This window comes from Tachyglossus aculeatus, chromosome X4 (genome assembly GCF_015852505.1).
Source record: "Tachyglossus aculeatus isolate mTacAcu1 chromosome X4, mTacAcu1.pri, whole genome shotgun sequence".
Lineage (NCBI taxonomy): Eukaryota > Metazoa > Chordata > Mammalia > Monotremata > Tachyglossidae > Tachyglossus > Tachyglossus aculeatus.
This window is the reverse complement of record NC_052098.1, coordinates 57186626-57210715: the sequence shown is the minus strand read 5'-3', so window position 1 is coordinate 57210715 and position 24090 is coordinate 57186626. Positions and strand designations below refer to the sequence as shown.

The 24090-nt window shown below is 45.8% G+C and overlaps 1 protein-coding gene across 4 annotated transcripts in view; it reads left to right on the top strand.

Moving 5' to 3' along the window:
* DCP2 (decapping mRNA 2) overlaps positions 1–22759 on the top strand; it is a 61360-nt gene extending 38601 nt beyond the window's left edge. Inside the window, exons 6-11 of one of the 4 annotated variants that reach the window (XM_038769410.1) lie at positions 2136–2248; positions 2375–2482; positions 4572–4707; positions 8675–8785; positions 14987–15038; positions 20006–22759. In XM_038769410.1, the coding sequence (XP_038625338.1) occupies positions 2136–2248; positions 2375–2482; positions 4572–4707; positions 8675–8785; positions 14987–15038; positions 20006–20169 (684 nt within the window). In that variant the 3' untranslated portion in view covers positions 20170–22759. Of the gene's footprint in view, positions 1–2135; positions 2249–2374; positions 2483–4571; positions 4708–8674; positions 8786–9913; positions 9953–14986; positions 15039–20002 lie in introns of those variants that run through there. The other 3 variants (XM_038769409.1, XM_038769411.1, XM_038769412.1) reach the window with 3 other exon arrangements.
* The last annotated feature ends 1331 nt before the right edge of the window (positions 22760–24090 follow it).

The following is a 24090-nucleotide window of genomic DNA, read 5'->3' as shown; positions in this document are numbered from 1 at the left end:
AGTGCAAGTTGGCAACATATAGAGATGGTCCCTACCCAACACTGGGCTCACAGTCTAGAAGGGGGAGACAGAGAACAAAACAAAACATATTAACAAAATAAAATGAATAGATATGTACAAGTAAAATAAATAGAGTAATAAATACGTACAAACATATATACATATATACAGGTGCTGTGGGGAAGGGAAGGAGGTAAAGCTGGGGGGATGCAGGGGGGGAGAGGAAGGAGGGGGCTCAGTCTGGGAAGGCCTCCTGGAGGAGGTGAGCTCTCAGTAGGGCCTTGAAGGGAGGAAGAGAGCTAGCTTGGCGGATGTGGGGAAGGAGGGCATTCCAGGCCAGGGGGACGACGTGGGCCGGGGGTCGACGGCGGGACAGGCGAGAATGAAGCACGGTGAGGAGATTAGCGGCAGAGGAGCGGAGGGTGCGGGTTGGGCTGTAGAAGGAGAGAAGGGAGGTGAGGTAGGAGGGGGTGAGGTGATGGAGAGCCTTGAAGCCGAGGGTAAGGAGTTTCTGCCTGATGCGTAGGTTGAATGGTAGCCACTGGATATTTTTGAGGAGGGGAGTGATATGCCCAGAGCGTTTCTGGACAAAGACAGTCCGGGCAGCGGCATGAAGTATGGATTGAAGTGGGGAGAGACAAGAGGATGGGAGATCGGAGAGGAGGCTGATACAGTAGTCCAGACGGGATAGGATGAGAGCTTGAACGAGCAGGGTAGCGGTTTGGATGGAGACGAAAGGGCGGATCTTGGCAATGTTGTGGAGCTGAGACCGGCAGGTTTTGGTGACGGCTTGGATGTGAGGGGTGAATGAGAGAGCAGGGTCGAGGATGACACCAAGGTTGCGGGCTTGTGAGACGGGAAGGATGGTAGTGCCATCAACAGTGATGGGAAAGTCAGGGAGAGGGCAGGGTTTGGGAGGGAAGACAAGGAGTTCAGTCTTGGACGTGTTGAGTTTTAGGTGGCAGGCAGACATCCAGATGGAGATGTCCTGAAGGCAGGAGGAGATGTGAGCCTGGAGGGAGGGGGAGAGAGCAGGGGCAGAGATGTAGATTTGGGTGTCATCAGCGTAGAGATGATAATTGAAGCTGTGGGAGTGAATGAGGTCACTAAGGGAGTGAGTGTAGATCGAGAACAAAAGGGGACCGAGAACTGAACCTTGAGGAACCCCTACAGTAAGGGAATTGGAGGGGGAGGAGGAGCCTGCAAAGGAGACTGAGAATGAACGACCGGAGAGATAAGAGGAGAACCAGGAGAGGACGGAGTCAGTGAAGCTAAGGTTAGATAGCGTGTTGAGGAGAAGGGGGTGGTCCACAGTGTCGAAGGAAGCTGAGAGGTCGAGGAGGATTAGGATAGCCGTTGGATTTGGCAAGCAGGAGGTCATTGGTGACCTATGAGAGGGCGGTTTCCGTGGAATGTAGGGGACGGAAGCCAGACTGGAGGGGGTAGAGGAGAGAGTTGGTGTTGAGGAATTCGAGGCAGCGCGTGTAGACGACTCATTCAAGGAGTTTGGAAAGGAATGGTAAGAGGGAGATGGGGCCATAACTAGAAGGTGAGGTGGGGTCAAGAGAGGGTTTTTTTTTAGGATGGGAGAGACATGAGCATGTTTGAAGGCAGAGGGGAAGGAACCAGTGGAGAGTGAGTGGTTGAAGATGGAAGTTAAGGAGAGCAGAAAGGATGGAGCGAGAGATTTCATGAGATGAGAGGGAATGGGGTCAGAAGCACAGGTAGCCAGAGTGGCACTTGAGAGGAGGGAGGAGAGCTCCTTTGAGGATACTGCTGGGAAGGATGGGAGAGTAGCAGAGAGTGTTGAGAGCTGAGGGGTTGGAGAAGGGAGAGGAGTGACTTCGGGGAGGTCAAACCTGATGGATTTAATTTTATTAATGAAGTAGGAGGCCAGATCGTTGAGGGTGAGGGAAGGTGGAGGGGGAGGAACCGGGGGCCTGAGAAGGGAGTTGAATGTACGGAAGAGCTGACGGGGATGATGGGCATGGGTGTCAATAAGGGAGGAGAAATAGTAAACAAATAAACACAGTGTTTAAGCAAACACTGTCATGATTGAGAATTTTAATTGTTGTTCTGTGCTCTCCCAGCTCTTTGAGATTAATTTACTAAAGGTATATTTTATTATATTTCAGAACATTGAATGGTTCTCAATCAAGAAATTGCCTTGCCACAGAAATGACATGACCCCCAAATCCAAACTTGGTTTGGCCCCTAACAAATTTTTCATGACCATTCCATTTATCAGGTAGGTTCATGCTACTTTTGTGAAATGGGGAATCCAAATTACACCTCCACAGCACTAGTCATTGATTTTTATTCAATTTATAGCCAGCTATTTTTTTTCTTCTAGTAAGTCTTAATGTTTTCACAGGCCATTAAGGGACTGGCTTTCTCGACGGTTTGGCGACTCCTCGGATAGTGACAATGGGTTTTCTTCAGCTGGTAGCACGCCAGTGAGACCCAGCGTGGAGACGATGAGGTAAGTAAGCTTGCCCAAGGGAGATGCTCTTAATTTTGTAACAGGAGGTATAGTTAATGGTTGGGATCATTTTTCTTCTTGAAAACCGTTCCTTTTAAACTGCCATAACAGAGTATGGAAAGATTCTGAAGGACTTTAATGAGATGAAAAGGTTAATTGGAATCCTGTCGTTCCAAACAGGCACTTTTTAAATATGGTAGACCTGAAAGAGGGTCCTGACCCCTTAGATGCAGAGATTGGGAGGAGAGGTATATTTTCTGCTTTTAATAGCATTCACTCTGTTCTCTTCAAAAGCAACAATTTCAAAGTTACATCAATTTTAGCAGAGGTAGAATGAAAACATGCGTATTGTACTCTCCCATGTGCTTAGTACAGTGCTCTGCACACGTTAAAGTCTCAATAAGTATGATTGATCAATGCATTCCAAAGCATCGAGATTTTTTTTTCCTTCTTTCTCTTTTAACTTTAGTAAGGGCACCCACCTAGAACCAACCCACTGTCACACTGCCTTTTAAAGATAAGCTCTTTCTATTTTCAGGCTAATCCAAGTTGGTTTTCCAATATGAGGTAGAATTTTGAATAGGTAGCTTATGTGTAGATCTGCTAGGTGGCCCGGGGCTGGGGTAAGATGAGCTGAGCTTGTGAAGGTCCTTTTCACCTCCCAGATTTTATGATTACTGTCTGAAGCAGATCCAGAAATGGTTTCTGTTTTTGTTATGCATTCATTGGTATTTATTGAGTGCTTACTGTGTGCAGAGCACTGTACTAAGCGCTTATCCTGAACTTACTCTGTATATTAGCTACTACCGATGAAACCCATTAGATTGTAGGCTCCTTGTGGGTAGGGAATGTCTCTCTTCCTTCTGTTGTGTCTTCCCAAGCACCATACTACAGGGCATTGCGATAACCGGGCGCTCAATAAATAGTATTACTAAGTACAATGTAGACAAGAGTCAGGAACTTGTGTCGAAAGAACAGCAGGTGATTTACAATCCTTGCTGGCTGTCAGATACTTATGCGTGTGCCTCAGATGTTTTTAACCAATCAGTATCTACCCTGGCAAGGGTCAGGGAGAGAGCTAGCATGTAGAAACTTTTTTTTTTTTATGGTAGTCGTTAAGCACTTACTATGTGCCCGGCACTGTTCGAAGCGCTGGGGTATATACAAGTTAATCAGATTGGGCACAGTCCCTGTCCCACATGGGGCTCACAGTCTTAAGCCCCATTTTACAGATGAGGTAACTGTGGCCCTGAGAAGTGAAGTCAACACAACAGACAAGTGGTGGAGCTGAGATTAGATCCCAGGCCTGTGCTCTATCCGATAGGCCGTGCTGCTTCTCTGGAAGAGGAGCAACGGCCAGAGGGAAGCCAGCAGAGGTGGGGTCAGAGTATTTGGCCCTTTGCCGCCTCAAGCTTTCCTGAACTTTTTCTCTTCAGTTTCTGCCTGTGCATTGGGTGGCTCATGTCACCTTTGCCAACATTATCCATCTCCCCTACCCTCTCAACACTCATCATTAGATAGAATGGTTAGACTTGTAGTTCTAATATAGGTTTGACAAGTAAATACCCTACATAACAGGGGGGTATTGATTAAAATAGTTGGCAGATTTGCTGTTGAACCACAAAAGAAGGCTAGGTAGGGGTTGTAGACAGCATATAAATGGAAGTTCTTAATGTTAAGAACAAGAGGGAAAATCACTAGGATGCAGTTGGTCTCTTCTTATTAGAACTGATTATTTTCCAATGTATGTACCCTTTCACATTAGCAGTTTTAAGGTGTAATCTGTATAATTCTATTCATTTCCTCCCCAAATCAGGGAACTGCCATTTTAATGAATCCAAGGGGTTTTGACATGGGAATTTACCAATCTAAAAGTTATTTTACTGAAATTGGTTCCACTTCATCTAGAATACATATAGACACACCTTGAAACTATTTTTTTTCAAAATGAAAAATTTGTTGTTGTGGTATTTATTAAGATGAACGTTGACTGTTAAGGCACTTTTTAAATAATTTTGGATCGGGAGTATAGTAAACTTTTATAATTGTTTATCTTCTTGACCATGTGTTTTTGTTTTTTTTGGTGTAGTAGGTCTAAACTTCGCTATAACCAGCAGATTTTTCTAGAGAGGCCTCCTGCAGATCATTGGGTAAAGCACAGGCAACTCCAGCAACAGAAGCCATATTACAGTCATTGTGAGTTGGCTGAACTTTTTAAAATAAAGGTGAGTGGGGAACATTCCAAAATCATTAGGGGTTGGAACTCTTTGGCTTCTAATACCATATGGTAAGTGCTTAACACATACCATAATTATGTGGATTCAGGCAGAAGGGAAAAATAGATTTCTGTAGCTGTGAATTATTTGTAGAGACATATATCAAAGGGTGCTGAATGGCTTTTGGTGAGTTTAGTACCACGTAAGATGTAAGTGTTGATTGGCACTAAGTTGGAACTGAATTTTAATTTCCAGTTAAGGCAGAAATTGGAACTCTGTAAAGTGAAGAATTTGCTGCCATTTCCTTGCAAGCAGCTCTCACTTTTCACTTTACTAAAACTCTCATTTGTTACATATTCCTCTCTGCATCACCTAGAAACTCTGGCTTTTACGCATTTTAAAAAAATGGTATTTGTTAAGCACTTTCCTATGTTAAGCACTGTTCTAAGCACTGCAGTGGGTATAAGATAATGCGGTTGGGCTCAGACTGTGAGCCTTATGTGAGACAGGGACTAAGTCGGAGGGAGGAGGATTTGATCCCCACTTTACAGATGAAGGACCTGAGGCCCAGAGAAGTGAAGTGACTTGCCCAAGGTCACACCTCAGACAAGTGGCAGAGCTGGGATTAGAACGCAGGTCCTCTGCCTCCCAGGCCCCTGCTCTTTCTACTAGGCCACACTATTTCTCACTTCATCAATTCTCTGTCACTCTTCCCTATCCTTGCTTATCGCACTCTCCTCTACACTCTAGCTCATACACTCTACTCCTCCCAAGCTCACATTCTCACTGAACTCTCCCCACCTCCTGCTCCTAGGTCATGCTTTTCCTCCTGCGTGGAATGTCCCCCTCCCCCCACCCCCCACCCCTTCCCCATTCGCATCTGCCAAACCTCAGCAATTCCTCATCTTCGAAGCCCTTTTGAAATCACACCTTCTTTAGGAGACTTTCCCGGATGAATTTTTCTTCTTCCCAGGTCTCACCCCCTCAATTACCATCTCAGCACTTTTTCACTACTTCAGAATTTATGCATTTCTCAACCTTATGCACTTTGTACATATTGATTTATATACTTTAAGTGCTTCTTCCTCCTATCTGTAAGTTATTTTGTCTGTGTTCCCTATTAGATTATAAAATCTTTGAGAGTAGAGGTGGTATCTTCTACCCCTTTTGTACATTCCCAAGTTTTTGTATTTTTTTTATAGTATTCTTTAAGCACATAGATACAAGCTAATCAGATTGGACACAGTACATGTCCCACATGGGGCTCACAGTCTATGTGGGAGGGAGATGAGGTAACGGAGGCCCAGAGAAGTTAAGTGACTTGCCCAAGGTCACACAGCAGACAGGCGGTGGAGCAGGGATCAGAACCCAGGTCCTTCTGACTCCCAGGCCCATGTTCTATCCACTAGGCCACGCTGCTTCTCTGCCAAGCTTTTGCTACAGTGTCCACAACAGGCACGCAATAATACTATTGTTTGATTTCAGCTCATCTTCCTTTGGCCATAAACAATTATTACTTTTACCGCTTGTATTTAAATCTGAATCTTACATCCCATGGTTTTGAGATATATTTAAATACCTATTGACTTAAATTTGAGGGCGAGGGAAAAAGACACTTGGGGATTACCTAGTGTGAATGATACTTTGATGTTGAAGCAGTGGAAGATTCCTCCCGTAGAGTGAGTGATCTCATGAAGCACCTAATGGTTTGTCAGCTCTTGCTCCAGGCAGATGGAATTGGCTGTCTTTTAGGAGTAATAGTAGTAGTGGCATTTATTGAGTATCCATTTGGTGCAGTGTGTAGTATTTTAGGCACCTGGTGAACAAAGAATAAGGATGTGACACATTTCCTGCCCACAGGAAACTTACACTGTAATGGGAGAAACAAACCATGCACATATCACAACGAAAAGGGTCTGAGTCAAGGTATTTATTGAGCGCTTACTGTGTTCAGAGCACTGTATTAAGCGATTGGGAGAGTGAGCAGACATGAGTGCTAAGGAGGGTCTAAATAAGTTCATAAGTGGTAGAGTTGGCTGAAGGGACAGTATGACTCGGTGATGGGAAATTCATGGGGGAAACCTTTTTGGAGGAGGGGATTTTTAGGAGAGATTTGAATCTGGGGAGAACTGGGGTCTGATTTCAGAAAGAAGGGGCAGCAGTGTGAGCAAGGGAACGGAGGTGGGGGAGTAGAGCATGAGTGCAGCTGGAAAGTGGCTTGAGAGGAGCAGAGAGGGTAAAGAGAGGGAATAGTGGGTGAAGAGAGCAGATAGGTAAGGTGGGGCCAGTTGGTAGAGAGCCTTTGAGAGCCTATGGTCATTTTATATTGGTGGTGGTGAGGCTGCCTTTGAGCATCCCGACAATCAGTAGTATAAATGCAAGTGCTGAAGATGGCTATACATGCAGGAGTGCTGAAGGTTACTGTTGGGTTGACATGACTTACAGTCTTGGGAATTAATTGGAGAAGGCTTCTTGGAGAAAATGGGGTTTTAGGAGGGCTTTGAAGATGGCGAGAGAGCTGTTCTGGCAGATTTGGAAGGGGCGGGAGTTCCAGGCAGGGGGAAATGTCATGATCAAGGCTTCAGAGGGGGAAAGTCAAAAGCCACAAACAATTACAAGGTCATCTTGGGTAGAGCTGGTAATAGGTGAAGGGAGTTGATCTGTAAGATGGAGAATACCGGTAGGCGGCCTTGAAGCCAGCGGTATGGCATTTCTGCTTGGTTTGGAGGGAAATGGATTGCGTTGGAGTGGAGCCCATCCACCTCCACATCAAGCAAAGACTCCTTGCTGTCGGTTTTAGGACACTCTATCACCTTGCTCCCTCCTATCTTTCTCCTTGTTGCTCTGCTACAACCCAGCCCCTCACACTTGGCACTTCACTTTTCTGGTGCTATCCTTCTCTATGCTTCGGTCTTGTCTATTTCTCGCCGCCGACAACTTGCCCACGTCATGCCTCTGGCCTGGAATGTTCTCCCATATCGTCAGACAATTACTCTCCTCACCTTCAAAGCTTATTGAAGGCACATCACTGCCAAGAGGCCTTCCCTGACTAAGCCCTCCTTTCCTCTTCTCCCACTCCCTTCTGCATTGTCTTGACTTACTCCCTTTATGTTTCTCCCCTCCCACCCCCAAAGCACTTATGTACATATCCGTTATTTATGTATATTGTTGTCTGTCTCTCCCTCTAGACTTTAAGCCCATTGTGTGTAGGGAATGTCTGTTATATTGTGCTCTCTCAAGCGCTTAGTACAGTGCTGTGCACGCAATAAACGCTCAAATACAGTTGACTGACTGACAGATGCTTGTGCTAAGTAGTATTTTAGGATGATGATCTGGGCCGCAGTGTATAGCAGAGATTGAGGGTGGGTGGGGAGGCGAAGTTGGAGGCTGGGAGACCAGTGAGGAGACTGCATGAAGTATTTTCATCATGAAAGGATGAGCTTGAAATAGGGAAATAGCTGTATTTTTTGAGAGGAAGGGTTGGATCTTGGAAATACTGTGGAGAAGGAACTGGGCAGGATTTAACAGTTAATTGAATGTGAGAGTTGGAGGAAGAAAGCCATCAAACACATAACAAGGATTCTCTGTCCTAATTCCTTTGGTTTTGTCCTCCCAGAGGCATCTGATTATGTGTTAGGCCACTTTCGTTTATTGATGTAAGTTTTCCTTTGGACCATTTCCCTAGCCAGAGTTGGGATGCTGGGGTCATCTCAGAGATCAGAAAGGATTCTCGGGTCCCTGAGCATTTGCCATGCAGGACCTACTGGAGCTGTAGGGGTCACACTTTGTATACTAGAAGAGGTAGTTTGGAAATAAAGCACCTAAGGTGGTGTTCAGCACAATGGAAGTTGGCATCGATTGCTTTTTCAGTTGAGATGCTAAACCTGGTGAACTAATGGAGACTTTCTTGGGGGTGTTAATGAGATTTGGGTTATCCTCTGCTTGTTTTAAATCTCATCCTTTCTCCGGTCTGCAGAATCAAAACTTGAAGGGGAATGGCAGAAAGCAATATCAAGACTGTAGTAACCAGAAAAGGAGAACAAATGGGATCCAGAGTCAGCTGCCCAAGCAACAGCACCAGACATTGGTAAGAGACACAGCATTAATGTCCGGTGTACAAGCTTGTGACTGCATTGTGGAGGAGGCTATTGACTGAGTGAGGTTTTCATGATGGATAATTTAATCATGATCCTATTGCTTGAGTCAGTCTTCTAAGCAGTGTTATGTTTCCATTTGTGCCCAGTACGTTTCCCCACCCCATAAATCCCTAGTTGTTGAGCAGTTTACAGAGAAATTACTATGTGGAGTAAGGTGCAGCATGGCCTAGTGGAAAGAACATGAGTCTGGGAGTCAGAGGACCTGGGTTCTAATCCCAGCCCTGCCACTTGTCTGCTACGGGACCTTGGGCAAGTCACTTCACTTCTCTAGGCCTCAGTTACCTCATCTGGAAAATGGGGATTCATTCCTACTCATTCCTACTTAGACTGTGAGCCTCATGTGGGACAGGAACTGTGTCTAACCTGATTAACTGGTATCTACTCCAGCGCTTCGAACAGTGCTTAGCACATAGTAAGCGCTTAGCAAATACCATTATTATTATTATTATTATTATTATTATAACCATTTAAGCTACTAGGTGCTTTTGAAAGAAAGAGAATACCTTCGAGCAAAGTTGGAAAAGAATTAGTGGGCACATTCACCTGACCCTCCAGTCTTCCTTCGGTTGTCTAGCCTGGCCCTATCCTTCACCACTTCTCCTCTCTCCTCCATTCAAGGTGGGGTTAGTTAGCCCCGCAAGGTGGAAGATTATCTCCGAAGGGAGGTTCCTGTTTAACTAGGGTGACCAATGATTACCCTTTGGAGACTGTCCAAGGTGGCTTACTGTGGTCCCAGAACTGGGGGATGTGCTAGCTTCTCGGCTTCTGGGCCAGTACCCAATGGCCATGGACTTCATTGGTGGAGTCAAGACTGGTCACCCTAGTCACCCTGTTGGAAAAAACCCCCACACTGGCACTGCCAGTGAACACATCCACACCCACCATTACATCTGCCTGCCCAGGCAAAGGTTTTAAATACCTCTGGTAGGAGAATGGCTAATTCCTTGCCTTGTCTCGAGTGGGACCCCAGTAATCTATTTGTTAGAATGAATTAATGTTCACGTCTCTCAAAGGTGGGTATAGGTTTTGTCAGCTTATCAATTAGGTATCCCTTCCAGAATGCCTGAGGAATCGGAGCTGCTGTAAAGAGCTTCAGGGTTGGCCTGCCAGGAAGGCGACCTGGGACCCGCCCAGGTGGGTCCAGGCTCCCCCTCTTCTACCCTCGAGGTATATGAGCAGGACAGCCTTCCCTCTTCAGATTTCCTTTCTCCGCGAGAGGAAGCAGCTGTGATCTGAAGCTCCTCCAGTGAACTTGTAGAAACGTCTTCAGAAGGTAAGTCCATATGTAATCGTCTCCTCCCCTCTCCGCTCTAGCAGACAGGGTAGCTGCACCCCGTTCATCTTTCCCTGTCCCCCTTCTGTTCCTGCTCAGGCAGGGAAGTTGGGGAAGGGGGGGTTTCAGCCTGGGATTCTATTGTCCTCCCAGACAGTCCCTGGGAGAGCTGCCCCTCCCTTCCCCCTGTCTCTGATCCTCTTTGGTCTTCTAGGGTTAGCGCCACCCCCCCCCCCCCCCCCCCCACCAGAACAAACAAACACACACACACTCACTCACTCACTCACTCTCTTCACCCAGTGATGACTTTGTCCTCCAGGCAGACCCTCTCTGCTGGGACCTTGGCCTAACCTGGATGCCTCATAAGGCAGAAAAACTGGCAACAGGGGAGAGAAGAGGACCCCTATCATGGGACCAGGTCGCTCCTCCCTCTATGGGAAATGCAGGCTGCCTGCTGGTGTGTTCTATTCCAACCTGGGATAGGGTTGAGCCTAGTCCCTTCTCTTTCCCTTTGGCCCTGTTCCTCCTTGCCTCTTTTGGGGTGTGGGAAGGCCCTCAGACTCTCCCTTCTGGGGAGTTCCCTTCCTTCCCCACTAATACCATCATTATTATTACTATGGCTTTACTTAGACCCAACTGCTGGATCACAAATATCCATGTGAGTGCATATTGCATAATATTCACACTGAGGCCAATGGCAGATCACCAAAGTGTGCTTACCTCAAGAAAGACATCAGGGTGACTTAAAGGGAAGCAAAAGCCCTGCTAAAGAATCATAGAACCATTACCAGAAAAGAAAGGGGCCAGAGCTTTTATTGCATTTTCCCCCTCATCTCCTCTCCTCCCCCATTCCCTCACCCCCACCCCCCCACCCCCTACCCCCCTTGCCAAAGTCAGGAGGCTTAAGGCCCAAACTGGACTTCAGGAAGATCAATCTCTGGTGAAGAAAGATTCAAGATAATATCCTTGTGGAGGATCTACTCCCTTGTGTAATCAGGGGACTGGGTCTGCACCCAGGACCTCGAGGATGCCTAGTCCCACATTCCGATGTTCCCAAACCATCACAAATACCTCAGTTTCAAAGTGGAATACTGCTGCCATTTCCAATTTTGGGCTCTACCATTTGGGCCAACCTTAGGTACTTAGCAAATGTTTGATTGTCTCAGTAACTTGGCCTAGGAAGAAGAGATTCCATATATTCACACACCTGGATGACTGGTTGATTGAGCTATTCAGAACAGTCTGTGTGCAGGGACTTAAAAATGACATCCAGCTTGACACACAGTATCTAAAGGTCTTCCACTCGGTGAACAACTGAGAACACCTGAGACACAATGCTCTCCGTCCTGTCCCCTTGGAAGATCCAAAAAATATTTTGTTTTCTATAGTTGCCGGGCTTAGCAGCAGCTACTCTGGACATCATCCTCTTGCAAAACTCCAGATAGAGAGGCCTCAGTTAGCCTCGGAAACCCTTGTTCTTGGGTGTCTCAGTCTTTGTCGAAAACCATCAAAATCAGTGGCACAGTTGTCAACTCCTCTCAGCAGTGGGCATCCCCACAGAACTTTGTGTCTGAGAAGAACCCCAGGACCACGGTCCCAAGTGGGGCTGATCTTAGATACCTCACCAACAAGAAAGAGATCCCAGAAGAAAAATATCAACATCTTTGAGTGAGGTGAGCTCGCTACCGACCATCCACCGGCTCATCCTAGGTGTCTTTCTCTTTGGCTAACACCTCGTGATCCAGATGGATGTGCAAGTCATGATTCAATACATTGTGCAAGTAGGGGAGGGGACTCTTGAAAGTCTGGCAGTTTGCCCTTAACCTCCTATCTAGCAAGAGCACCAAACTTTATTGGAGAGACCCTAAGAAGGCAAGCAGGGAACTCACACACATAATCTGTTTGGAAATAGACCCGTTTGCCACGGAAGCTAATCGAAAGCCATTTCTTTCTGACTGTGGCTGTCAAGTCCAGACGCAAGGACCATCCATGCCTTCTTTACCCCTGGGAACAAGGGCTGCCTCTCCTTGTTTCTCTTGATTTCCCCATCCCCACCCCACAACTCCCCAAACTGACCCACCTACCAAACTGACCCATCCTTATCCTGGTTGCCCCCACTTTGGCTTTGGCTCCCTTCTATCTTGGAACTAGTAATTTGGGACCAGGTGCCCTCACTCACTAGAGGGGCCAGATAAGGCACCCCAATCTCAATGTACCAATCCTTTCAGCCTGTTTCCTGAAAGGATAGAGTGTGGCAAGTGGGGAGTTCTGGAGGCTCAGTGGCTTCCATAATGCTTAATTCGAAAGAGCCAACCGCAAAGAAGATGAACAGTGACAAGGGGCACTGATTCAAGGTTGGTGCACGCCTTGCCACCTTGACCCCATCTCATATCCCATTCCACAAACGAAGTGCATCCACCAGCAGAGTGGTCTAGTGGGTAGTGCACGGGCCTGGGTTCCAATACCGACTCCACCACTTCATTCAATCTGCTGTGTGACCTTGGGCAAATTGCTTCACTTCTCTGTGCCTACCTCATCTGTAAAATGGGGATTAAGATTATGAGCCCCATGTGGGCCATGGACTGAGTCCAGCCTGTTTAGCTTTAACTACCCCAGCACTTAGTATGGTGCCTAGCACATAGTAAATGCTTAACAAATCCCATCTACCAAAAAAAAAAAACAAAACAAAACCCCCACTAGCGGTCTCTGGCTTTCACAAAGAGGGGTGTGGCACCTCAGTGTGCTCCAATCCCCTTGTTACCAGGTTCACAAGGGACCTAGACAACATCTACACTCCAATCAGGGTGTCTGTTCACTGAGACCCATCCTTTCACAACTGAGAGAAGAGTCTTCTGAAGCCCTGCAATCTTGCTCCCTAAAATTCCTCTCCTTGAAGATGTGGTTCCTTATGGCAGCAAATTCAGCTAGATGGACCAACAAACTACGGGCCTTGGCTTCAGATGCTTCTTACACGCAGAACTGAAAAGCCAGCAATCCTCTGCACACATCCTGGTTTTCTCTTTTAAGATGACAAGTGAATTCCAGATAAATGAACACGATGCCCTCCCGGTCTTATTCCCCGACTAACGTGGTGATGATGGAGGCAGTATCGCACACCTCTGTCTGAAGGGCACAACCCTAATGGAGAGAAAAGAAGCACATTCATCAGCAGAAGCAACTTCTTATATTGCTAGGCTCTCGTTCCATAGGCCAACTAATATCCTATCTAGGTGACTCACAGATTGTATGAATTCTTCAACCGACGGTAAAGCCACAGCTGCCAGTTTTCGTAATGTACCCATAAACACCACATGCCAGGCAGCAACCTGGTCCATGTCACCAAACTGCTTCCCACTAATGCCTGGACCCAGAGCTCAAGCAAGCAGCTTGCTTCAGTCGCTTGGTTGTCCAGAACCTGTTCCAGTAACAGCTTCGTCGAGACCTAGACCCACATTTGAGAGAAATAAAGGTTACTTAGCTGTAACCTTTGTTCTCCGGAGGTAACTTGTGGTCTTGTCAGCTCGCCTTTCCCTCAAGGGGAGGGCGTGATGTATGGGGTGCATGTGTGTGTATTTAGCTTCTCAACTGAATTCTTTAATGCACTCCACTACCTTCCACTTCTTGGAAATCTGGAGAAAGAGGGGCTTGCCCTCCCGAGGGAAGGAGGGGAAGGAGGGAGGAAGGGGCACCTGGGTTCCGGATCCACCTGGGTGGATCCCAGGGCTCCTGGCATGCCAGCCCTGAGGCATTTTACAGCAGCACCAATCCTTCGGGCACCCTGGAAGGCCACCTAATTGATGAGCTGACTAGGCCACACACCTTCAGAGAACAAAGGTTACAGGTAAGTAACCTTTTTTTTTTGTTTTTTTTTTTGTTGTTGTTGGGTTTTTTTTGTTCATTTGTCTTTTGCAATCAACATATTGCCATTCTTTTAGCTTACACTTGGATAAGCTAGAGAGTTAAAATGTAAACCCTGACATTTGCACACAAAAATGGTCCCTTCTCTTTTCCTGGCAGCTGTTTTTGTTGAAGGATTGCGTTGTGTGCAGTCCTTGCATTCAGCTCACAGTACTTTTTCAGTTGGTATTTAAATCTGTACTGGTCTGATGAGAGCGTTCAGCCAGCCTGCTGTGAAACAACTGTCATAGTGACCCGGAATAGCGACCTGGCGTAGATGTGTATAAAAAACCGACCCCCCCATCTCATTCTTTACCCAAATGAGGTCCCCTTGTTATTTATAACGTATGTGGTTCCGTTCTGATTCCAACCCACTCGAGTTATTAACAGAGTAGAAGACTGCAGTTAGAGTTACTTGATGGAATTGCATGAGTAATGAGGGGGAAAAGCTTTTTCAACAGCTGACTTTTTCCTCTCGGGGGTTATTACAATATTTTCAAATTCATTTGCATTCTCGACACACCTCTGAATCACAGAAAACCGGCTCAGTGTCTGGCTGGGACATCTCCTACAAGGTCTTCCGTCTTAGGTCAATTTGCTATTCTGCTACTTCTGACTAGTACTGATTCCATTTTACCAGCAGAGTTGTAGGACAAAAGAAATGCCTGTACTAGGTTATTCCAGTTATCTTCCAGCCCAATCAATATTCAGTTGCTTGGTGGGATCAAAGATATTTCTCCTCCTGATTTAGGAAAGCAATTTTTAGCATCCCTCAGTTTTCCTTCTATTCATGAACCCATTGCATGTTTGACCCATCTACTTTTTACGTACCATATGGGAGATTTAATACAGCATTTTAAAGATCTGTAAGATCTTTCACCTCGATTTAGCATTGCTAAAATTGATTGACTTTCGTGTAGTATAAACAGCTTAACTAATGATGGTTTGTATTTTTAAATAGAAATGTGAAAAAAAACTTAATCCAAGAAAACTTCAGCATCATTTTGAATCTGGTAAGTAGTTTGTGTGTCTGCACTTTAGACTTTAGCGCTGTCTGGGTTTATCACTCTGCACAGTATCACTTATCAAAGAAAGCCTTCTAATGTTGGCATAAATATGTGGGATAATTCCTAATTTTGATTGAATTTTCATGGAAAGGTAAAAAAGGCACCCCAGCCCAAAAATCCCATTCTCCCCTCCCTCTTCTTCCTCCTTTGACCTTCATGTTGACTAGCCCTTTTAATCTCTCCTTTCCCCCCGCCCTCTCCAACCATCTACTTCCTTTCACTCAACTCTGCTGACCTCTTGCTTCCCCCTACCTCAGCTAAACGTCAGCATGCACATGTTCTAAAGTTGATCATCTCCAGACAGTGTTCCAAATCTAACCTCTCAAACTTCTGAAGATAACTTTTTTGTCCTGCCACCTCACCCACACCCCCTCTCCCACCGAGATCTCCACACTGGGGATCCATTCCACTTTTCCCAAGATAGCATACTCCTCCTGGACTCCTTGCCAACTCTCCTTAGGTGTGAAAGGAGACCTCAAATCTTCCCTCCCTTGCCACAGTCCATTTCCTCAACTCCTGCATCCACGCAACTGGTGGAAATCCAGTTACCAGATAGACTTAACGCACTTCAAGTTCACTCTTGAAGTGAATTTGAAGCTGCTCTTCTGCTTGCTAACTCTTCTATTCCTCCCTCATTGACTCCCACTCAAAACCCCCCTGAACTTTTCCAAAACTTTGATTCCCTCCTGCAGCCCCAATGCCCTTGCCAAATACTTCATAAAATTGAAACCATCAGATCTGAACTTTCTGAAGTCTCTCCATCACTTCTTCACCATTCTGCTTACCCCTTCCTCACCTTTCTCCTCCTCCTCAGCTCTTTCTAAGGAGGAGGTCTCTTGCCTGCTCTTTTTAAATCCACCCCTTCTACCCACACCTCTGGACACTTGTACCCTCTTGCCTCATAAAAACAGTAGCTGTCTCCTCCTCCTTCTCTCATTGCTATTTTCAGTATTTTCCTTCTGGCTCCTTCCCTTCTACTTTCAAGCAAGCTCAAGTCTCCCCCCATATTTAAATAAAAAAGCCTTGTCTTGATCCCACGGCCCCTGTACCTATCGGCCTGTCTGGTTACTCCCGTTGCTACCTGTTCTTTTAGAATGGATCCTATTCACCTGCTGCCTTTATTTCTTCTCTACCAATACATATCATTAGTACTATTACTACCTTAACCGGTGAGCTGAATATTTTACATTTTTGCAGTGCCATTTATTCAAAGAGCTCTTCCTTTTACAAATAGTATTCTTAAGTCCTTTTTTTTTTCTGTTGGATGGTTAAGTGTTGTAGAATGGGGGAGAAAAAACCATGGCTCTGCTATTGAGTGATTTTTCTCACAGCTCGAGAGAGTAACAGGCCTGGGTACACCTAGGTTGCTTAATTCTATCAACTCTGTCATATGGTACTCTCCCAAATGCTTAGTACAGTGCTCTGCACACAGTAAGAGCTCAATAAATGATTAATTTGATTACAGAAGGAAATTAATTTTACTTTTATATGTTGGGGCCCAAATTCTTGCGACAGTGCTAATAAGCTTATTTTTAAAGTGAAACTTGGAATTTTCTTCCTAATTATGATATTTTGTTAAGCACTTACTAGGTGTCAAGCACTCTTCTAAACACTGGAGAAGGTGCAAGTTAATTAGGTCAGACGCAGTCCCTGTTCCAAGAGGGGGCTCACAAATTAAGTAGGAGGGAGAACAGGTATTGAATCCCCATTTTACAGATGAGGTAACTGAGGCACAGAGAAGGTAAGCGACCTGCCCATGGTCACACAGCAGGCACATGACAGAGCTGGGATTAAAACCCAGACACTCAGCCTCCCAGGCTCCTCCTCTTTCTATTAGGCCACACGGCTCCTCACAAAACTGTATAACTGCAGGGTCTTAATATTTTATGACTAGAATTCAAAATGAATAACAAGTAAATTTAATAGGCGTAATGATAGTGTTTATTTAATAGAACCCATTGGAAAGTGAAGAATACCCTCCCCCCGCCACAGTCGATATTCTGAATCATATGAAACTTCCTGTGTAGTAGGTATGCATTTATTCTTCCTTCAAATTTAAGACTTTACCATAGAAGCACTCTAAGAGATGAAGATTGTTATTGCATTTCTTTTCATCTGGTCCTAGCAATGATTTAAGCATGGTAAGCCACTATAATAGATGCAGGCACCTTACTCCTACTGAACACCAACATGGGACCAGGGCACGCAAGGCCATCTGTGCCTGATGAACCGGCAGGAAGAGGTCCCTTTCTAGTTCATTCTGTTGCAGACAGGAGAATGGTGATGGTTTGTGCTGTCCAGAAATACAGCTCAAGTCATGCTGCTTTAAAATAGTTTAATGCATGCACAGACCATCCCTTATTTCCCATCTGTTGCAGTCAGACAGGGAAAAGAGAGTCTGAGCCATGTCGAAAGCCTCACTCCTCCAGCCCCGGACTTGCAGGGAGTAAGAAGTGAAGGCCATGGGCCTCTTTCCCTTCCCCTTGCACCCCCCACCCCCACCCCAGTTCTCTGAGTAGGACCAAAAAATGAGTGGGGGAATGGGGAGAGAAACCAAGGTCAGAAAGGCATCAGGAGCACCAGGAAGGATAGAGGAGAGCAGAGGCTGGGCTAAGGAATGAGGGACCTGTTTTTCTTCTGCTCCTGACCCTGATCCTAGTCCCTTACCCTATTCATGTAGCTCCTTTCCCAATCTGTCACTCGCATCCCCATCTGCCGGGCAGGGAGCCGTGGGAGTAGGGGAAGATGCAGGGCTGGCGGGCTGGGAAATTGGACTCTGTTCCTGGATCCCAATCCTGTCTGAATCCTAGCGGCTGGTTCATCCCCATAGTCCAGGGGGGTCAGGAGAGAGAATAAAGGTCATTCCAGCTCCTTTGGGGGCTGGGGCAGGGGTGGGGTTTGGCTAACCTTCTGTATACACTGATGATTCCCAACCATCCTTCACCCCATCTCTTCTTCCTCCACCCCGCTACCCTCTCCAGGGTCAGGGATTGCTGCGACTGAGGGGGGTTACTGGTCAGCAGTCATTAGTTTCCCTGCCCCAGAGTCCTCCCTTCCTGTTCCCCCAGCTGTCAGACCCTCAGGGCTTCAGAATCCCTCTTTCCCTGGATGACCACGGAATGGGGGAGGAAACCTAGGCCTTTTTCCCTCTCGCTGCCTAATATTTCCAGAAAGAGAACTGTCAGGGCTGGGAGTCAGCGGAGTGACTGAGTTGCGGTAAGGTTGGGGTCTAGGGAGGTCACAGTGTTGGAAGCTCCCTGGTACCTGAGCAGAGGTATTCCCTGGTGCTTGTGCTTCTGAGCTGATGTTTAGAGGAGCAAGAAGTCCCCTTCCTGGAAGCTTGAGCACCCTTGATGGAAGTCTGTGCTAGCACAGCGACTGCTGTAAGTGTTCTTAAAACATGCTGTCCTGGAAAACTCTTCGCATGTCCCTGCTATTGTGGTAACTTGCAATTAAATACAAACCATTGGTGATGTCATCAGTGTTCAGTAGAGATGCAGTCAAGATGATAGAACACCACTGTTTTGGTTGGCCCTGGTAACCTGCTGATTAACTGGAGAACAGCATGACCTAGTGGAAAGAGCACAGGCCTGCGAATCAGAGGGCTGATATTCTAATCCTGGCTCTGCCACTTACCTGCTGTTTGACCTTAGGCGACTGCCTCGGTTCCCTCATCTGTAAAATGGGGATTACATCCCAATCCCTCCTATCTAGACTGTGAGCCCCATGTGGGACAAGGACTGTGTCCTATCTAATTATCTTGCATTACTCCAGTGCTTAGTACGGTGTCTGGCACATAGTAAGCACATAACAAATGCTATTATTACTATTATTAGTAGTAATAATAATAAGGAACAATGTGGTCTAGTGGAAAGGGCATGGACTTGGAAGTCAGAGGACCTGGTTTCTAATCCCAGCTTTGCCACGTGTCTGCTGTGTAACCTTGGGCAAGTTACTTAAATTCTCCATTCCTCAGTTACCTTATCTGTAAAATGGGGATTCAGTACCTGTCCCCTCCCCTACTTAGACTGTGAGCCCCATATGGGACAGGGACTGTGTCCAAAGTGATTAACTTGGATCTTCCCCAGTGCTTAGAACAGTGCTGAGCACATAAATGCTTAACAAGTGCCATGATGATGACATTTCTAATGTATTGCTGCAGCATACAGAGGCATTCATTGGCCTACCTCGAAGTCGTGAATGAAAACATGGAACATTAAAGAACTTAATTATCTGGCTCTACATTAGGTTAACGGACTTGATCCCGATCACTGTCGACTTTAGTGTTGACAGTTTTGCAGATATTTTCTCCCAGGGTCTGTGCCCTGGCCAAAAAGTGAGTTTTAAAAAAGTAAGAATGAGAATGTCCAGTTAGTTTAGGAAGGAGAGGTACACACAGAAGAAAACTAAATTGGTCAGTCAAAAGAGGTGATGCTGTGATACTTTTCCTTAAGGACAGGGTCGAATGTGTCTACTTTTGGGTGTTCTCAAGTGCCTGGTGTAGTTTTCTACACGTGCGTTTTTAATCAATTCTACTGCTGTTGTCTGGGTTGACTACTGGGGTCACATGCCTCTTCTATGCTAAGAAGAGCAAACACTTCATGAAAAAGAAAATGCCATCACCTGCCCTGGAAGGCACTTCTCCCACAGCCCCTTTGGTCTTCCAGTGCCCCTTCTGTATCCCTTTAGAGTGCCCTCCTGTAATGTTCTTGTCTCTCTGCTGACCTCTGATTTTTTCCCTCACGTATTTTTCTGTCACAATATTGCAAAGCACAGTCGTTCTACTTGTGCGTGCCAAGACTGCCACCCATCTGCATGTGGGAGGGGAAATATGCATTGACTCTTCCTCAGGAGGAGGGTGGGATTCATGGTTAGAATTTTTTTTTCTCTTTTTGTCTTTCCCTCTTAAGCAGGTGCAGTGTATGACTTGTCCTGCTCCAGTGAAGAACAGCTGTTCAAGCCTGCTGAGGGACCTACTCTGGCATGTAACGGCCATTGCAAGTTCACATTCTCCTCAAGAGCTTTTCTGAGCTTCAAGTTTGACCACAATGCCATAATGAAGAACTTTGACCTTTGATAGCTAAGGTGTTGTGGGATCCTGAGGATCAAAGACCTGTTGCAGCGGAGTGGAGGTCTAATCAAGCCTTACCTTTCTCAGGTGTTCTCAATGCAATGCAGGGATGCAGCAATGGTTCCGGAGAGGCCGGTCTCTTGGCAGGAGAAGAGTGGCCCAGAAAGATGGGTTTGCACTATAAATGCAGTATCGCCTTTATACACAGACTTCCCGTCTCAGTGTTTGACTTGCCAGTTCAGTTGGGTTTTTGAGGGCATTCTTTCCAGGCTGAATTTTGTGTTCTCGGTTTAGCATTTTTATCATTGTTGGATAAGTTTTCTGTGTCGACAGGTTGTAAAGGTGGTGGAAATAGTCCACTCTTTTTCAGTAAATGCAATAACAGTATATTTGTGAATGGGATGCATAAAAGGACTTTATGGACTCTGGGACACTTTTGCACTCATATTCAAAGATCATTCATGACTTGGGTAAAGGGCAGGGATTGCTGACCGACTGCTCTGGGGACATAGCTGGCATTTCTGTGTCTCCGTTAGTTTGGGCTCTTCATCATTATCAATGGGACTGAGCACCTCCTGTGTGCAGAGCACTGAACTGAGCGCCTGCGCGGGCACAGTACAGCAGAATCGGTATTCACCGTCTCTGCCCACAATGAGCCTCTTCCCTTCTCTGCTCAGGGCCTGATTGAGAGGTGGGCTTTTACCCGAAGTGTGGTCTGGGATGGGCATGTCTCATTGCTCTCCTTTGAACTCATGTGAGATTGTCTTACAGCAGAGAGGATGGGATGCAGACCTCCTGCCAGCTTCCCTTTCACATCACTGCAGGCAGTCTTTAATCTGGAGAGGGAATGGATTCCCTTTGTGGGGGATAGCCAAAGATGGAATTTTGGGTTCAATTTTGGGTTCTACTGTTGGGCAGTCTCTGAAGGGAAGGAGGGGAGAGCAGGAGGCTAGAAGCAGGCACCCAGGTGCTATTCTGGCCATGCCCTCACTATCCTGATTCTTAAACTTTCACCCTAGGATTGTACAAATGGTCTTGCCCTGGCTGAGATTTCTGCTGCGGTAGAGTTATATATGGATGTGTCTAAAAAGCTAACATGTTGAACTTGTATCCTCGCCTTGCTTCCCAATATTGGGGCGTGGAAGTTGAAGGTGAACGAGACTTCAGTTTGCTGTCGCAGGAGGGGTGTGACGAATTACAAAATGTGACACGTCACAGTCCTTGGATGATGGACCATTGCTCGATTTCAGCACCTTGTGTTGGGGTGGGTGGAAAATGTGAAACTGGATCAGAATTTCCGTCTACTCTTTAAGAAATGTACCTCATGTCTTCACGATTCTGGAAACAAATCTAGGTAAGGGCTACAGTCCCCCAGTTTAGTATCTAGGGCGATCTAAAGGTTGAAGTTGCTTCGGAATGAGACATTTTAATGATTGATTTTGTTGGGTGGGTTTGAGTTTTGTGGTGTGCTTGCATTTCAACTTTTTTACGTGTTGCAGCCACAAAATCCATCCTTGTTCCGAAGTCCCAGCTTCTCTCCACAGTGATCTATGTACGAAAGCAAGCCCGGCTTAACTTAATAGGACTTTAGGTAGGCTCTTTGGAACACACTTTCCCCTGCACTCGTCTTTGTTAGCCTTCAAATGGGGAAAATTTTAGGGAAGTTATGTTTATTTAGGAAAGTCACTCCCCCCTTTTCAGTGCTGGCCAGGGCTAGTTTATATTGACAGCTTATTACCTAGAGCCCTGCATCAGTCAGTTCCTGGGGCAGACCTTGGGAGCCCTTTAACCCTTTTTTTCTTTCCTTTTTTAAATACTAAAGAGAGAGTCTTTCTCTCTGCCTTTGTTCTAAGAACTGTTGTCCCCTTGCTTGGGTCTTCACAAGCCATAATGTACCGTCGGTCCCAGCATTCCGGGCTATGTTTTTAAAGTGTAAAATGATGTCTGGCAGATCATCATTTTCCTGGCTGGCAGATCATTTTCATCGGGACCTCATTTTAGGTTTTAAGCATTTTTATGCCAGCAGTTGCGACTCACAGGTCTAAAGAAGTGTCAAGCAGAGCAGCCCGGCAGCCAGCCACCAGTGAGATTCTGTGCAGGTAAAGATAGCTCCCCTCTTGTGGGGGCTTGATTCTGGGGTGAGCTTCAGAAATGAAATGTTCTCTTTTCCAGTTGAGTATATTGTTGTTGTGCTGCTTTGCTTAATGCACCATGAAACAGTAAGGGGAATGTTGAAATAGATTTGTTACTCTTTGACTTTTACCTCTCTAGGCAATTCGGGATTGAAAACTTGCAAACCATAAAAATGTGAGATGATGCCTGTCGGAAGCAAAATAACTATGCAGAATATATGCGAGTGGGGTGTGCACGTTGTATGCCACTGAACTTTCTTGAGCACACTCCCCGTGTATTATCAGTTTCTCAGTGTTCAGGGTATGGTAAAGGCAGCACTTACCACAGAAGTTGAATTCCTCTCCTGGAGTCATCCAGCATGTTCTGAGTAAATCCAGTGAGCTACTAATGTGTGCTAAATATGCAATAATATCCTTCTTGTAGAGTGTGATGCATTTCAGGACATTAAAATGTTGTGGTGTTATCTTTTTGTGTCTGAGAGAATAGTTTTGAAGTTTGTTTTTTCAAGTTCTTATGTCAGTAGCCACCCTCCTGAATTCCAAGGTGTAGTGTGCTATGGACATTTAGATTTTGCCTTGATTAGTTTTGTGGGTGCTTTTTATGTGTGACTGTTGTGATTTTGAAGATGTTAAATGAGTCATTTTATGTATTCCAAGAAGCAGGAGTACAGTTTACATGTTTTTTTTAAAGTTAGCCTATGTGAAGAAATAACAGATGAATGATTTTAGAGGTTCAAATAATGTCACATCTCCCGCTCTCCCTCTTCCCCTCTCCCGTGCCCCCCACCTCATCCCCGTCTCCCTTCTCTTTTTGGTGATAGCTGGGCATTTGGAGAGGTGAGAGTACCTGATCAAAACATCTGTGTAGATGTTTGATAGGGCTTTAGTATTTAAGTAAAGATGCTAGAAAATTAATTGAGATGACATTGTGGTTCTATTTTGTATTTTTTGGTGGGGTTCTCCCTCCCCACCCCAATTAGTTAATATCGGCCTCATCCCACAATGGCCAGGGAATGGTGAGAATAACTTGTGCATCTGAGAGTTACAAGATCAAGGCCCCTAGTGTTATAGAGGTGAGGAGTGAAAGTCTGTTATGGTAGTCACTTCACACACAGGAGCGGGTTGGCAGTGGGTCTTTGAAGAACTTTTAGCTATTTGTGTGTTTTTTTTTTTTAAAGAATCTTTATGAACATCACTATCTGTGAGAAAAAGGACTTATTTGAAGTTGTATATGTAGTTTGGCTCCTGGAAAACTTCCAACCCTGACTACACAGAAGGATTCATTTCTCCACTAAAAGCTGAAGATTCATATGGTTTGTGGGCCTAGTGATTTTGGTCAGTGATTGACACCTATGTGGCTGCCCGAGAAATGCCTAGATTGTATAGTTCTTTCCCACGCAGTGGGTACAGTGTTCTGTCCCCAGGCTCTCAAAAGGCTTTCAGTAAATATCATCATTGGCTGACAGCTCACTTCACTGTAGAACAGCTCAATGCCCGGCTGGAGTAACTTGCTCCCTTAGAAAATTGTGACCAGTGGCTAATAGCACACAGCCAGACAGTTGTGTCAACAACTGTAGTTGAGCCATCTAGTGAGTCGTTTTTCTCCCTTTAAAGTATTCCATTGACTCGTGGAGCTGTCATCTTGGTTTCTTTCCTTTTTCACGTTATCCACGTTCCACTTCCACCCTCACCAGGCTCATGACCTCATGGAGGAAGATGGTGTGAAATTGCTCCAAAAGCCGTTCCAGGGCCAACTGGCAATGGTCAGGTGGTTTTAGGAAGGGGCCAGATTACT